The sequence below is a fragment of the Pseudopodoces humilis genome, chromosome 1 (assembly GCF_049639895.1).
Source record: "Pseudopodoces humilis isolate 2021_Gansu_Grassland_sample_001 chromosome 1, ASM4963989v1, whole genome shotgun sequence".
NCBI classification, from domain to species: domain Eukaryota; kingdom Metazoa; phylum Chordata; class Aves; order Passeriformes; family Paridae; genus Pseudopodoces; species Pseudopodoces humilis.
This window is the reverse complement of record NC_142200.1, coordinates 114,891,182-114,905,364: the sequence shown is the minus strand read 5'-3', so window position 1 is coordinate 114,905,364 and position 14,183 is coordinate 114,891,182. Positions and strand designations below refer to the sequence as shown.

At 36.2% G+C, this 14,183-nt stretch overlaps 1 protein-coding gene across 4 annotated transcripts in view; it reads right to left on the bottom strand.

The window, feature by feature from the left end:
* Positions 1 to 14,183, bottom strand: part of ZNF385D (zinc finger protein 385D) — a 411,842-nt gene that overhangs the window by 4,358 nt on the left and 393,301 nt on the right. For all 4 annotated transcript variants that reach the window (XM_088059112.1, XM_088059116.1, XM_014248779.2 and 1 more), the window contains 3 exons: positions 7,132 to 7,365; positions 4,989 to 5,167; positions 3,571 to 3,672 (listed from right to left, as the gene is read on the bottom strand). In XM_088059112.1, the coding sequence (XP_087915238.1) occupies positions 3,571 to 3,672; positions 4,989 to 5,167; positions 7,132 to 7,365 (515 nt within the window). The remainder of the gene's footprint in view (positions 1 to 3,570; positions 3,673 to 4,988; positions 5,168 to 7,131; positions 7,366 to 14,183) is intronic.

Here is a 14,183-nt window from a genome sequence, read left to right as displayed (position 1 = left end):
TCGTGCTTCTAATAACAAGCAAATAAAGCAATCTTATCTTTCATGAGTTATGAAAATCTCTTGTTTCATGTGTTTAAATGGGTGCTGCCCCATATAATTTTTCTTTGTCTTCAATGTCTTCAACTGTTTTCCACTAAGACAGTGCTCATTCTTACAAGGATTGTGAAAACCTTGCAAATATTTTAAAGTAGCATTCTGCCAGACTATGATGTTTCTGTTCCTGTCACTGAGGTGTCTTCTTAAAAAAACATTTTAAATCATGACATGTTTTTAAATCTTGTGGACTACCAAATATAAATCAGAAAACCCTTCATTAGGGTTTCCTAAAACAGGAAAAAAAACCCCAACCCTGAAGTTTCTCTAAGACTGAAAGTACTCACAAGAGGTCCAGTCATATTTAAGAAAATTTACATTTTGGATGCATACAAATGACCATCAGAGAACTCTCTATAGATTACTGTAGTTTCCAGTGGAATTTCAAGTTTCTAATGAATACTTTTGCAGTCCTGTTTTTATAATTCTGAGATAAGATTAGAAACTGCATTTACTGACAAAGTTCCCATTGTCCCTGATGGGCTTTTGGTGAGTCTGTGTCCTAGCATGACCTGAGGCCTCCTGCAAAGGGCATAAACCTGAATACATGGTATTGAAGATACAGAGTATAGGTACCATGCTGTGGCACAGCTCAGTGTAAGTATGGATACTTTTTACTTACAAGGAAACACAATTTCTCATTCTTGACTTGAAAGGGATTTTCAAGTAATTAACTTGTACAATATCACTCCAACATTTTCAACTCAACAGAACCCTAATGAGTGAATCATCAGAAAATAAGGACAGGAGTACTCTGGCATGAACCACAACTGAGTTTCATCATTACACTATCACCATATCCCAAAAGGTCTGCTGGTCCTTTACTGGCCAGATGGATAGAGGACTTTTATTTTTCCCAATACCTATTGGCAGCACTGCTGGCTTCCAGGTCCTTTAGACCTCTGGGAGAAATACTCAGATTAAACCAAATTCTTTAATTCTCTTAACAAAGTATATGATAGATGCTAGATAAAAAATTCCATATGATGCCTATGAAAAGCCATGATCTGATCTTTTCCTTGATCAGTGTTGCGCTCACTTATCCAAGCTGTCTTCTTCCTTTGCTGAACATATGACTTTTTCCTCCCTCCTTACACTTTTTAATAAGTACCTCCTACAGCCTTATTTATAACAGAAAAACCCCAAAACACAAAACAAGAAACCCCCACTCAAATGAAAAAAAAAAAAAAACAAAAACAAAACAGCAAAAAACAACTCAAAACAACCCTGAGGAAAATTAAAAAAAAGTAACCCTGAGTACAAAGTATGCTTTGGTCTACAGTTCCCAGTAAAGGATGTTTTTTGTAACAGTTATTTTATTGCAGAAGGTTTGGACTATCAAATGCTTGATAACCTTTTTCTCCCCAGTGCAGTATTTTATTCATGCTGGACAGTTGTAGCTTGAAGAAATACCAAGTAAGTCCCAACACTACAAGACTTCTTAAACTCTGAAATATTACTGTGGGAATTTATAAAACTTCTATCTCTGAAGCACGTAAATCTAGAACAGAGAGAGAAGTACAAATTATATTGAAAACATGGTAAAGCAGGCTTTCGGTCAAGAAAATCCATGAACATGTAGCATGTTCTTTTTTTAATTTCTGTAGAGAAATGCCCATAGATTTTGTGTCATGAAGAACAAAGGTCTCATGTGGCTGTTTCTATTAAAAGGCTAAGGCTTTCTTGCCATTCTTGGAGGTATCAGTTACTTCTAATGTAGTTACATAGCTTTTCAGTTAACTTTTCAAGATGATTCTGATTTCAAGGTAGCTGCAAAACTAGTAATATTTAACATATACAGTACCTTGCACCTTCATTTCTAACCTCTAATTAAATCACAGGTCAACATTAGGAGTAAAGTAGACATTTTTTTTCATTTCCAAATAAATAAACTAATGGACAAATAACTTGAAATATTAATGGGGAGCATCCTGTTTTCAGTTAGGGAGAAGGAGTAAAGAAAAAGTAAAGAAAGTATTGAATTGAAGGTGGAATTGGAAAATCTCTGTCTTGTTGCTGTGCCATTCTGCACTTCAAGTGGCAACAATTCCTGCAGTTCTTATATTGAAAACCAAAAAGACTAAATGGAGAACTGGTCTATCCTTTCTTATTGAAGCCACAATTCTACTACACATATCTCTTAATTTATTCATAGCTCGTTCTCTCCTTCTTAAATCCCTTTTGCCTCTTTGATGCCCTCTAGCCTGACCTGTACATTGTGATCAATTGGGATTGAGGGAGTAGGAAAAGGACACACTGCTGTTATTTGTCTCGAACCTTGCCTGGAGTTCTCAGAAATCATCATTACGTAAAGTGGTACAGAACTGTGCAAAACAACAACAACAGCAGCAATGTAATAGTTGTTTTTATCCTCTGAAAAATAATAAATTTCCTAAAGGAATAATAATCCTGTCAGTAAGGCTTTCCTGATTCCATATCCTGCTTACCCCACTACATATTTTCTATTCCTTTCCGTATAGTTTGTATTGGAGACCTTGATCTTTCTTGTGGATTACTGAGAAACTCTATGGGGCTATTTCCCTATCAGTAGATCTACTGGAAAGGTGCCCTGCTTTATTCTACCACTGAATCCTGCATGAATATGCCACCCATGATGGCTGCCCCAAAAAGGACAGTTTCTACTGCCAAGAGCTTTAACTCAATGTAAAGAGAAATAGGTTTTTCTCTTTAAAAAGAGAAAGAAAAAAAAAAGTTCCATATTGTACCTTCATCAGAGATGGTCAAGGCATAAGGAGCTAATCTCTATGAGGACAATAAATCAACATCCTCCCTCTGCCAGAACCATTTATAAACCCTTACAAAGCAGCAGATACAGCATTCATGCTGTTTAACTGATGGAGAAGATAAACGTCAGATGTTTTTCTAACCCACCCACAATATAAGCTGGTTCTTAGCTAGAGGGTTTTTTATTAAAAAGTAAACCTTTTCCTCAGCTTTTACAGCTAGCAAGAATTGTGTTTCAGATAGTTTATCCTGGCAGTTGAAAATATGATCAGAACCATCCTGAAACAGTTGAATGAAAGAAGAGAAAGGGTTTTTTAATCGTTTCACTTGCTATCTCAACAATTCTCTAAATAAGGATGGAATGAATGGTTTCTATTTTGTAGGGTTTTATTTAGTTATTTCATCACTAATGTCCTTGGTGAAAACTGGAAAAATCCTGTTTGACATCTGGAGGTTTTTTCCGTCTCTTGCTCTCTAATGACCTTTGCAACAAGCTTCGTTTCTTAGATTATTCAGAATAGCTACAAAAGCAAGGGTCCACACACTGTAATAAACATCCCTTAAAGTAAATAAAAAAAAACCCTTTTGGGCTTCCACTGGCTCCTTCATGTACTTCATACTCCAATGGCTTACACTATTACTCTACTTCTAAACATTTTTCTAATTATGTTTTCTAAAAACCTATTCATCAGGATTAAAATAAAAGTCAAATAAAAAGGGTGATTGGCTTACCCCTAGAGGATGTGTTCCCTTCTGGAGTTTGTTGTAAGGGCTGTATTTAGGTTTAGGTGGCTTCCCAGCAGCTCTGTCTTTGTGCCTTCTACTGCTTATGTGCTGTTAAAATATATTTTAGGGAGAGGGAGAAAGAAAACAAAGGGTGATAGTTCCACAACAGATCACTTCAGGTTCTGCTTTACACAAAATTAGTGCTCTAATACTAAAGGCTTTTATTGTAAAAGAGCATTACTTTGTCTAATTCAGTAATGAAAACGAATTGGCTCTCTTGAAACTTGAAGCATCCTTTGGCACCACATATTGGGACTGTAATTTTCATCAGTCCTAAGTCCACCTCTGCTTCCACTACAGTTAAATATTTTCCCACCTTTTCTAACTTCAGCAGGACTTGAGTCAGGTTAAAGACAGAAGTCTTTGAAAAACTCCTCCCTAACTCTATAAAGCACCCATCAAATTCAATCCACTGCTGATAGAAAGTTTTTAAAGAATATTAGATAGTAAAGTGTCCCCTCTTTGGGGAAGAATATAAGGTCATAAAATTGTTTAAATCCCTAAGGTGCCTGGAGATCCTTCTGAGATGGTTATATATCAAACTAAGTGACAGTGAAGAAAAATGTGTGAAATCCTCATAAGATCTATGAGATTTTTAAAGTATCTTTCTACAGAGATTATTTTGCCGTATTAGAAGTAAGGGACCTTTTTCAGAATTGTATTTTTACTTGGATTTTCATTTTCAAGAGAATTATCACAATAAAAAGACTTAGAACTGGACTTTTTTTTCCCCCTGAAACCAGAAGAATGGGTATTGCTGTTGTCCATTACTGAATTTATCTTCATTCTTGTAAAGTTCCTTAACAAGTATTTAATTCCAATAGGCATATGGAATTAAACTAAGTGCTTCTCAGAAAGCTTTGATCATCTGAAGAATGACTGAACATAACTTAGTGTAATGGCAATTTAGAGGTCATGCTTCTCAGTTAGAGAGAAACATTCACAAAAATATTACCATACCACATTTCTAGGCCGGTTACTCAGTGTTCTGTGAAAGTGCTGTCTGCACCCACCTTCACATCTTTGTCAAGGTAAATATCATGCAGTACATGAAATGGCAGAGTTTATTAGCTCAGGACAATTCTAACAGTCTAAAGGCAGTTGTTAACCTACTGCAGCTTACACCTTCTGTAACTCTTTACCAAATGTGTATAACTGAGAGCTTTTGAGAAGATATATTCCATGCAAGGGGAGATCGTAATCAAAACAAAACATGCAGCATGGCAGCCAAGTACGACGGACAAAACTGTGAGTTCCATTTGGACACACACTCTTATATTGACATGCACTGACTGTGTTGGTACTGAACCACCATGAAAGCAAAGAACAGCCAAAGATTCTCACTCTACAAGTTGGCTGAGTACCTGTTTCAGTTGTGTCTCAGAGTTGACGTGCACATCACATATTTCACAGTGAAATGTTTTGTTCTGAAGGCCTGTGTTTCCTTTATTCACAGGTCCTTTGCCTTTTACGCCTGCCCGGGGAAAGGCTTTTATGGTTCCACTTCCATTCCGAGCTTCCAGCATAGTTTTGTGCTTAGTCCCTGGAGACAATAGAAATGGGAAACAGAAAAAACTTTGGCAATTGGGTTGCATTCATTGTTCTATTTTCTTTTAAAAGTATAATCATAAGAGACTCAGCCTGGTGCCATGTGCTAACCTTGGAATGGAACTGTTTTGGTCTGTATCGGAGTCATATTAATGTAACAGTATTTCACACCTGGTACTTAGTTATTAAATTACATACCTATAGGTAATGCACTAGAACAAAGCAGCCACACCAGAAAGTAGCGGCACAATCAGATACCCTGACGCGAAGTTAAGTGCGTGTGACTTTTCTCATTAACTCCTGCTGCTAATAAGACCTGAATTGTAGTTGCAAAAGAAAAGTAATTTAGCTATTAAAGATGTAGTTTGCTTTGATTTGTAGTCTTCCTGAACAGATTGATAAACAGTATATCTAAGTAGCTTACAATTAAATCTGTAATTAACTAATTACTCTCCAAACCAGAAAGGGGCAGAGCTTCCTGGAAGCAACCTATAGATCATTAAAATCCTGGACAGAAACCAAAACATGTGAGAAACATTTATGAGAGAAAAATGCACTTGCTTTTTCTTTTTTTTTTCTTTGTAAATAAAGGTTGGATAGAGAACACTGGTGTTGTGTTGCTTCACCTTTATTCAGCCTGAACAATTTCTTACACTGTTGACTCCCACAAAGGTAGTCTGTGAAGATAATGAACTAACTACAGAGCCAACTAACAGTACAGAACCACTGCTCCACTGCTAATTGCTGTATGTATCCACAGAGACTTGTAAAAAAAATGCATGTGTGTGAGCACACACGCAGTTTATCGTCTCAGGCAGAAAAAACTTGGAAGGTTGTGTTTAAATATTCAGAACAATGTTTTGGCTCTCCGCCTGATCAGAATATTTAGAGTCTAACTCTCAAATGAAGTTAAATAGTTTAAAAGGGTACAGCTTGAAGTTGAACTTTCACCAGCTGAAGATCTGGCATATAGTAAACAGCATTCAAAACTGATGAAATTTTGTTTCTCATGAATGCCAAGAAGTTATAATTTCTATTCTGAGTTCTATAGATATGCCAAAGTTATTCCTTTTTTAATTGTATCATAAAACCATTGATCACTTTGCAGTAGGTATATTATCACTGTCTCTACATTTCAAACTTAAGGTTCTCTTTCTATCTCTTAACCCTACTTACCCTTGATAAGAGGTAGCCCCTGACATCCAAAATCAGGAATTTTCTGTAAGATGGCTTTAGGTGGTCACTGCCACCATATCAAATCCTTAGATCTTTTAACCCCACCTGCCACGGAGCCAATCAGTAACATGCTTAAAATAGTGACTGTGAATGGTGGCCCTCTACTACTGGAATTTGCTGATGCTACTAGCTCTAATGACAAGAAAAAGTTTAAAAACTGAGAAAGATGGAGGTAGACAATTACCCCTTCAACTCTCATGCAGCAGCTGCTATCAGTTGATGAAAACAAAGGGAAAATACACATAATTTTAACAAGTTATTTATTAACAGACAATATGGAGCTAAGAACTCTAACTCCCATCATTGAATTCTGACTGACTGATGCTCCCTCTTTCAGCCTTAATTTGTTAGATTTCAGACAAAGCTAATGGCATTCATACTCAGTTTGCTAGTTGGCACAAGCAAAACCATGCAAACTCTGAACACTAAAGGTAATGAAGTAGAGCTGTCATTTAGCTCAATAAGGTTTTGAAGCTGCAAAAGCTAAAGTGTAAGAAAATGTGCAACTTGCAATAAATTCCTCTCTTTCCCTTTTTTGAAAGCCTCTTTTGCCTGTCATTTTTATACTTTAATAGTTAATGAATTCCATGTAATTGCCAGTTTTCTGCCACCTCTTTGTCCCCTGCTGTAAGAGATCTAATCTATTCAGGGGAAGATAATTGCAATGCTCTTGAGACAGAAGAGAAAAAAAAAAGGAAGCAAGCAAGCAGTGCTCCATCTCACCACTGTTGTGCGCCTCCAGCTGTGAGGCAGAGTTGACAGCGACTTTGCATAGTGAACAGTACAGCAGTCTTTTTGCTTTTTCTTCCTCAGTCTCAACAGAAGGGCAAGTGCTGCTGCTAGTGGCTGTTGTGGGGATTTTCTCCACTTTAGAGGTGATCTCAGTTGTCATAACACTGCTCTTCCGGATTTCCACGGTTGTCGTCGTTGATATTGCTGGTGTCCCTGTGTTAGTGTCTGTGGGCAAAGACAGGAGATGTAAAGAAATGAAAACAGGCTAACAAAAAATCATGTGACCTTTGGTGTTTGCTTGTTGACATCCCAATCTGTGATGACACAGAGAGGCAGATTGTTCTGGTGGTGGTTTGACTAATGGTAATGAACTAAACCTGACCTTTTTCTTTGTATTTTGTGTGGTTACAAAATACAGTACTCCCATGTATTGAAAAACCATGTGTTGTCTCCTGCAGTCTGCTCACACAGATCTCATAAAATGAACAAAAAGGTCATTAAGACTATACTGTACAACAGAAGAAAAATGCAATAAAAGAAGTCGTGCAAATGAACAGCACAACAGGCAGTTAAAATTTATACACACAACTTCAGATGCATAAACAGCCAATGATGATTGGGTAGCCAAGCTTTTAGCATCTTGTAGTTATAAAACTAAAATTAAAAAATTGTCCTTTATATCTGGTAAAAAAAAATAAAAAAATTATACTTCACTTGATTTTTTCCCAACACCAACACTAAAAGAATTAAGGTAATTATTAATACACAGTACACATTGTTATCCATTATTACATAATAATGATACATACTAATAACAGCAATTAAATATACAACATTACATATCTGAGACTAAACAAACACTAATAAGATTTTCACTCTGCCTATCAGTAGTATTTTTGGAAAGACTACAAGCAAGATATATACCTAAATCTGGAAACCCAGTTCTTGCACCTAAAAACTTGTGCTTTTCCTGTAGTTCTCAAATCAAGGAGAGAGGAAATACACAACAATATTTGAGTTTGAATACTTGATACATGGTGTTTGGATATGGCAGTATCATGTGGTTGTTAAGTACTTAGCAGGGTGGAGGACAGCAAAATTCAGCAGTGAAGGCAGTGAAGAAGATGGTAGGTAGAGGACATGAGAAGGAGACAAAACACAGGATATCTCTGCCTTTGCAGTGTTGTATTTTATCATATTAGGCTGACTGAGTAGTAGCTTTAAAAAAAAAAAAAAAAAAAAAATCTTAGATACTTTACTGAGATATGCCTGGATTTGAGAACTTACCAGCATAGCTCATTTTGGTTTCATACGTCGCTTGCTGCTAGTGATGCTTTACCTGTATTGTACTTTATTTATTGCCTCCCATTGGAATAGACAAAATAGCAATTCTTTCACTTAGAGAGCTAAGTACATGCTCCAATGCAGAAGGGACACAACAAACTGATACCACAGTGGTGTGCTGCAGACTAGTAGTGTTCCAAAACTTCGCTAGTGGAGAACATTCCTAACAGCTTAGCAGGCAATATCAAACTGGAAGCAAGAAATTGCTTCCACACTGAGAAAACTGATTCAAAACAATTTTAATGCATTGAAGAAACAGTTTAGAAAATTAGATGCTTTTCAGTAAAGAGAGTTGCAGGAATCCAGACTCAGTAGATTTAACCTGATCAATTAACACAAAATGATGAACAACAACCCCAGTACTGCATTTGGGGAAGTTTTACTGTTTATTTCATTTTGATTGCTTTCTTTGTTGATTTCCTTGGTTTTCAGAAAAATATTTCAGTAGCAGACATGATGAACACAGATCTCTTCTATCACTGTGCTATAAAAGCAGGTCCCTGCCACACTGAAAGTGCAAAGCAAAAGATTTAGGAGGTATTTTTTTTCCTCCTCTGATCTGGAGGCCCTGTGTCCAGCCTGGGGACAGTAATGCCAAAAAAACCTCGAATTACTTTGCTGTTAATCCAGAAGCAAAGCAAATGCAAAGCAACAAGAGAGGATTTGTGATGGAGGGAGCCAAAATAAATTAGCGGTTTAGAAAACATGAACTGTGAATATGCAAGAAAAAAAGGAAGCATTGACAATGCTTTTCATATCTGTAGAAGGTAGCTAAAAGTAAGAGAATATACCCTCATCCCTCCTAGTAGAACAAGGACTATTGGATTACACCAAGAGAGACTTAGATCAGATGTGAGGAAATTCTTTCTAATATTAAAGTTTATGAAGCCTGGGAATAGCCTACCTACACAGACCCAGAAGTATTTCCTACCGGGAGATTGAAGCTGGCTGAACAAATATCTACACAAATACGATTCCCTTTCAGTCAGTGAGAATACAACCCTTTAAGCTCTATTATGTTTGTACATTGTGTATTTTTTAATGTTTCTACTTACTCTCCCACAGGGATTTTAAAAATTATCATTCATAAACCCAAGAAACAGAGTTTTTCATGTGAATATTCCAGGTATTGACAGGCATTAAAGCATGTAGCAAAAAATAAAGTTCCACTCAAGGTCAAATCACAGTTTGGTTTTCTTTTACCTGAAAGAGAGCCTGAAGGTCATAATCTGAAGGTACTGGGGAGGTCAAATATCAGTGCAGAAGGAATGGTGTTACCTTGCTGAATAGTCTCTTTTTATTTGTGATTATTCTTTTTTTTTAAATAATGTTTCAAAAGAAAATAATATTTTGAAATATTACGCCTTTTGTTGAGAAACTGACGAAATAAAGCCTTTGAAGATCTGTCTACAAAATCATAGCATTAACTAGTCATTCCTTTCCCCTTCCAGAGAATCTATTGAATGCTTGCTCCTCTTAAGTTAAAAATTGCTGCTGTAAAATCATTTTCCTCAAAATCCCAATCCCAGCCCAAACCCTGTTGCTTTATGAGCATTAATACTACTTTTAAAACATCATTTTCTGTATCCTGATACTACTGTACAGTGGTAGGCTTAGCCAATGTACTCTCTTGGTGACATGGATGGCAAAGGGCAGGTGGCCCAGGGAGGGGAAAAGGATATTAACATTCTTTCAGGATTGATGACAAAGTTAGTGTTCATTCTAATCTTGCAGGAAATTAGATATGTGCATCAATCACCATTGCTAGTTTTGCAGTGTAAGGGTCAGTATTTAGCCCTAAGCAAAATATAGATCATAATTTCTTTACTTTCCATAGGAAAACCTGAGGCAATGAATGAAAAAAAAAAAAAAGCTTAAATAACAGCACATTTTATTCTGCTTCAAGTATCTGACCTTCTGTATCTGTGCTGATCTAATATTTCACCATGTAATTATTTTAAAGCAAAAAGAAAATACAATCAATTATGCTAGCTGTTTTGGATATTTTGAGGATATTTTGAGATGCATGAATGAAAGCAGCATAGTATATAGAAGTTAAACATGGTAAATGTCATCAGCATATTCTTCATCTCACAAAATAGTCAAAGTTCAGTGCATATACTCTGCATTTTTAAGAGTTGCCCTATATGAATACACTTTATATTCTACTAATACAAATGTATTAATGACATTAAAAAACAGAAAGCCATTGAAGTTCACCATGTAAAAGCCATGACACATTTAAAGATGCAAAGCTGCTCATCCTCATACAAAGTTTAGAATTTTCAGCAGAGATTAAGGATAAAACATTCTGAAAGCTGTCAAGTAAGCTTACAAAGAGGCAATTCAATTCCTTTTCTCACAAGAACTTCTAACTTAACCAGCATGGGTCCCTTTGAATATATTATAGTGCTGCTGCCTGTCCACAGTTCAGTGCCCTAAATACAGGGTACAGCATTAAAAGTAAAAAGGATTAACAAAAAAAACAAGGAAAAACAACACCAAATAGATGTAGGAAGGCATTTGAGTTCATGCCTTGTAGACTGAATCAGCATTTCTTAACACTACATTAGACAGTGCTTTAAGAGCTATTTCAATTATAAATGTTCTAAAATTGAGCTGGAAATTCAGCCACAGTCAAAGGAAGATTTGTTTCTGGTGACGCAGGCTTGCAGCACTGTGCTATTTTCATACCAGTGGCCCACAGCAAATATTCATTATTGCTGCTGTCACTGCTTGGCTTTGGTATACAAGTTGATTGCTGATATTGTATGCAACTGGACTCCAGCAGCAAAAAAAAAAAAAATAAAAAGGGGAACACTTCAGGATTCACATGAATCCTTTTGTGTTCCTGGTCTTAATATAGCAACAGAATAAAAACTAAAAATATAAAAATACTACATTACAATCTAATATTGGTCACTGGCAAAATCAAAGGTCTATTTTAACAAGAGACAAAGAGAGATGAAAAAATATTCTGCAGGAACTGACTTCTTTGAGTAGTGCAGATACCGTGGTTCAAGTGGAAAACTGCATTGTGATTAAGGATCTCCTAAGCAAGCAGGATTAATTTTATATCCCAGCTACAAGGCTCATGAATTTTCTTTAGTCTGAAGAAACAGAAAATTACAACTCATGTTTTTCTTCTGAGTATGTGAAAGTCTCACTCATCAGCTCCTGCTTCTAAGCCTAAGAATTTCTTATCCTGAAGCTATAAATAGACCCACAGAGGGAAATGTACTCTGACTTCAAACAAATCACAAATATATTATGAGCATGTTTTTTCTTCCACAATCTCAAGTGGCACACATTTGAAAATATCTGATTTAGCACATACCCATGCATTCCTGTCTCCTTTAAATAAAACTTTGCCTTTGACATAAAAGGATTGAGCATTTGGCCCATAATGCTGTTCAGGAAAAAAAAATAAACAAGACAACCCAAAAAAACCCAACAACTGCGCCCCTGCAGAAGGTAAAAACCATGTTCTTTCTCATGACAAACTGAACTTGATATGAAATATTTCATTATATAAGATTACTTAGCGTTGCAGAAACATCATCAGCTGGGTAGCTTATTACAAACCCATGTCAATGCTCCCATACAGATCCTTGATACTGGTGTGTTCAAGGCTGGGACTGGGACTTGGTATATTATTTCCTAATTGCTAAGAACTGGGTCCTCAGTTTCCTTGGTCTCCTTTGAAAATCTCATTTTCCACGACTTCTGTGGTAATTACATTTGAAGATAAGGCTCAATTTCTTTAGAATCTATAAATAAAATAGTGGAGTAAACCAAAACCAAAGTACCATCCCCCAAAAAATGATGGCTGGCAGATATTTTTGTGCTTGGCTGATTTTCTATTGTCATATGCTGAAACATAAGCATGTGTGCTAGCACATCTGGCTCCAGCATTTAAACAACACTGTGAGGAACTTTGTCTCAAACATATCAACTTCTTATCCTTTATATGTGCAGAATACAAACTTGCATATTTTGTGGCCAGTGGATATCTGGTCTTTACAATATATTGTACAAAAAAATTGTTTTGGTATCATATTATCAAAAATATAGTCATTAAACTTAGTTTTACATTCAAAACCTGGATCCAATCTATTTATTATAGTTATATCCTTTATCTATCTATCTATCTATCTATCTATCTATCTATCTATCTACCTATCTATCTATCTATTTCTATATATCTATATATCTATATATCTATATATCTATATATCTATATATCTATATCTATATATCTTTCTTTACTATAGGTATCTCCTTAATGGATATGTTTACTTGGAGAGATAGAAGTATATTTTTAGAACTTAGAAGGGCCCATATAAATTTTCTCTAAAAAAAACCCCAATTAGACCCTGATTTAGAGATATAAGTACCAAACACCACAGGGTTTGTTCTTCTGCATAAAAGACCAAACTATCTGACTGACAGCCGTGCAATTCATCATTTTATGGTCACCGTCAATGGCACAATATGAAATATTGGAAACCATGGTGTTCACCTGATCTTCTACAGGATGGAAACTAACTACTATGCCATAATGGAAGAGTCAAGAGCTCTGAAGTAATATACAAAGCTGTGTATGACCAACCAGGAGCAGCATTTGAAAAATTTTGATGAGCTGTCTTGTTTGAACTTAATTTTTTAAGTTTGTTTTTTAAACAGATGTTTACTTGTTTTGTGTCCCTTTCCTTGTAACTACCCTGGCTTGTCAGTACTTTCTTGGTCAAGTTCCTTTTTAGCTTTCTTTGTCTAGGTGTCTATCAAAATTACTTTTAATATCCAGAAAATAAGAGTCAGAACATGTCTAAGGTCTTGCCCAAGCTTTTTTTCAAATGTACCAAACAAGCATTACTGAGAAGCTGAAGGACTGCAAAGTTTCCCAGAACAAGCATGAAAGACAAACACCAGGAATTTTCTTGGATTGTAACTGGAGAAGCAATGACCTCAGTATTTTGACCAGTCCCTGCTTTTTAACACTTAAATAAATCATATTGTACACAGTGTTTATCACTCAGAAACAGGAGATGAAGAAACAACTGGCTACACAAGTGACTTCATTTTACTGCTGCCTCTACTCCATGCTTCCGAGCGACATGCCTTGGTGGTGATTTGATGGCAGGGAGACAGAAGACAGCATGTTTGGTAGCAAAAGGTGTCCACAGAGAGAGAGAGAGATGATGAAAAGGAAGTAGCAAACTTCATATATTTGATCTCTGGATATTTTCCTCCAGTTAAGCTCAATTCTGTCAAGTCCTCAGATGACCTCCTTCATTAATTAGGAATACAAAATTTTCTAATGAATTCATACCTAATTTTTACTAGTGATTCTTTTGGTTTAAAGCACAGTTCATTAATCTTGAACAGGATGAACCACAGAGGGACAGCAGCATTCCTGTTGAGGTTAATTGAACAGAGCTGGCAGCAACAGCAACAGCTGGGGGGTAAAAGGTCTGTGGAAAGCAAAGGAGGCAGGTAGGGAAATGTCATGCCACGTCTGAGTTTTGGGTTCTTAGGCAAATTTAGCTGAGAAAAACATGACTGAAAGGTAAGGAAATGGTAAGGGGAAACCATTTATTTTTCAGGTCATTTAAGGGACACTTGGTGACAACTGAGTTTGGACACTGAGCTGTCCTTGTGATTGCATAGATTTTTGCTCAGCCAGGCAGATCACCTTT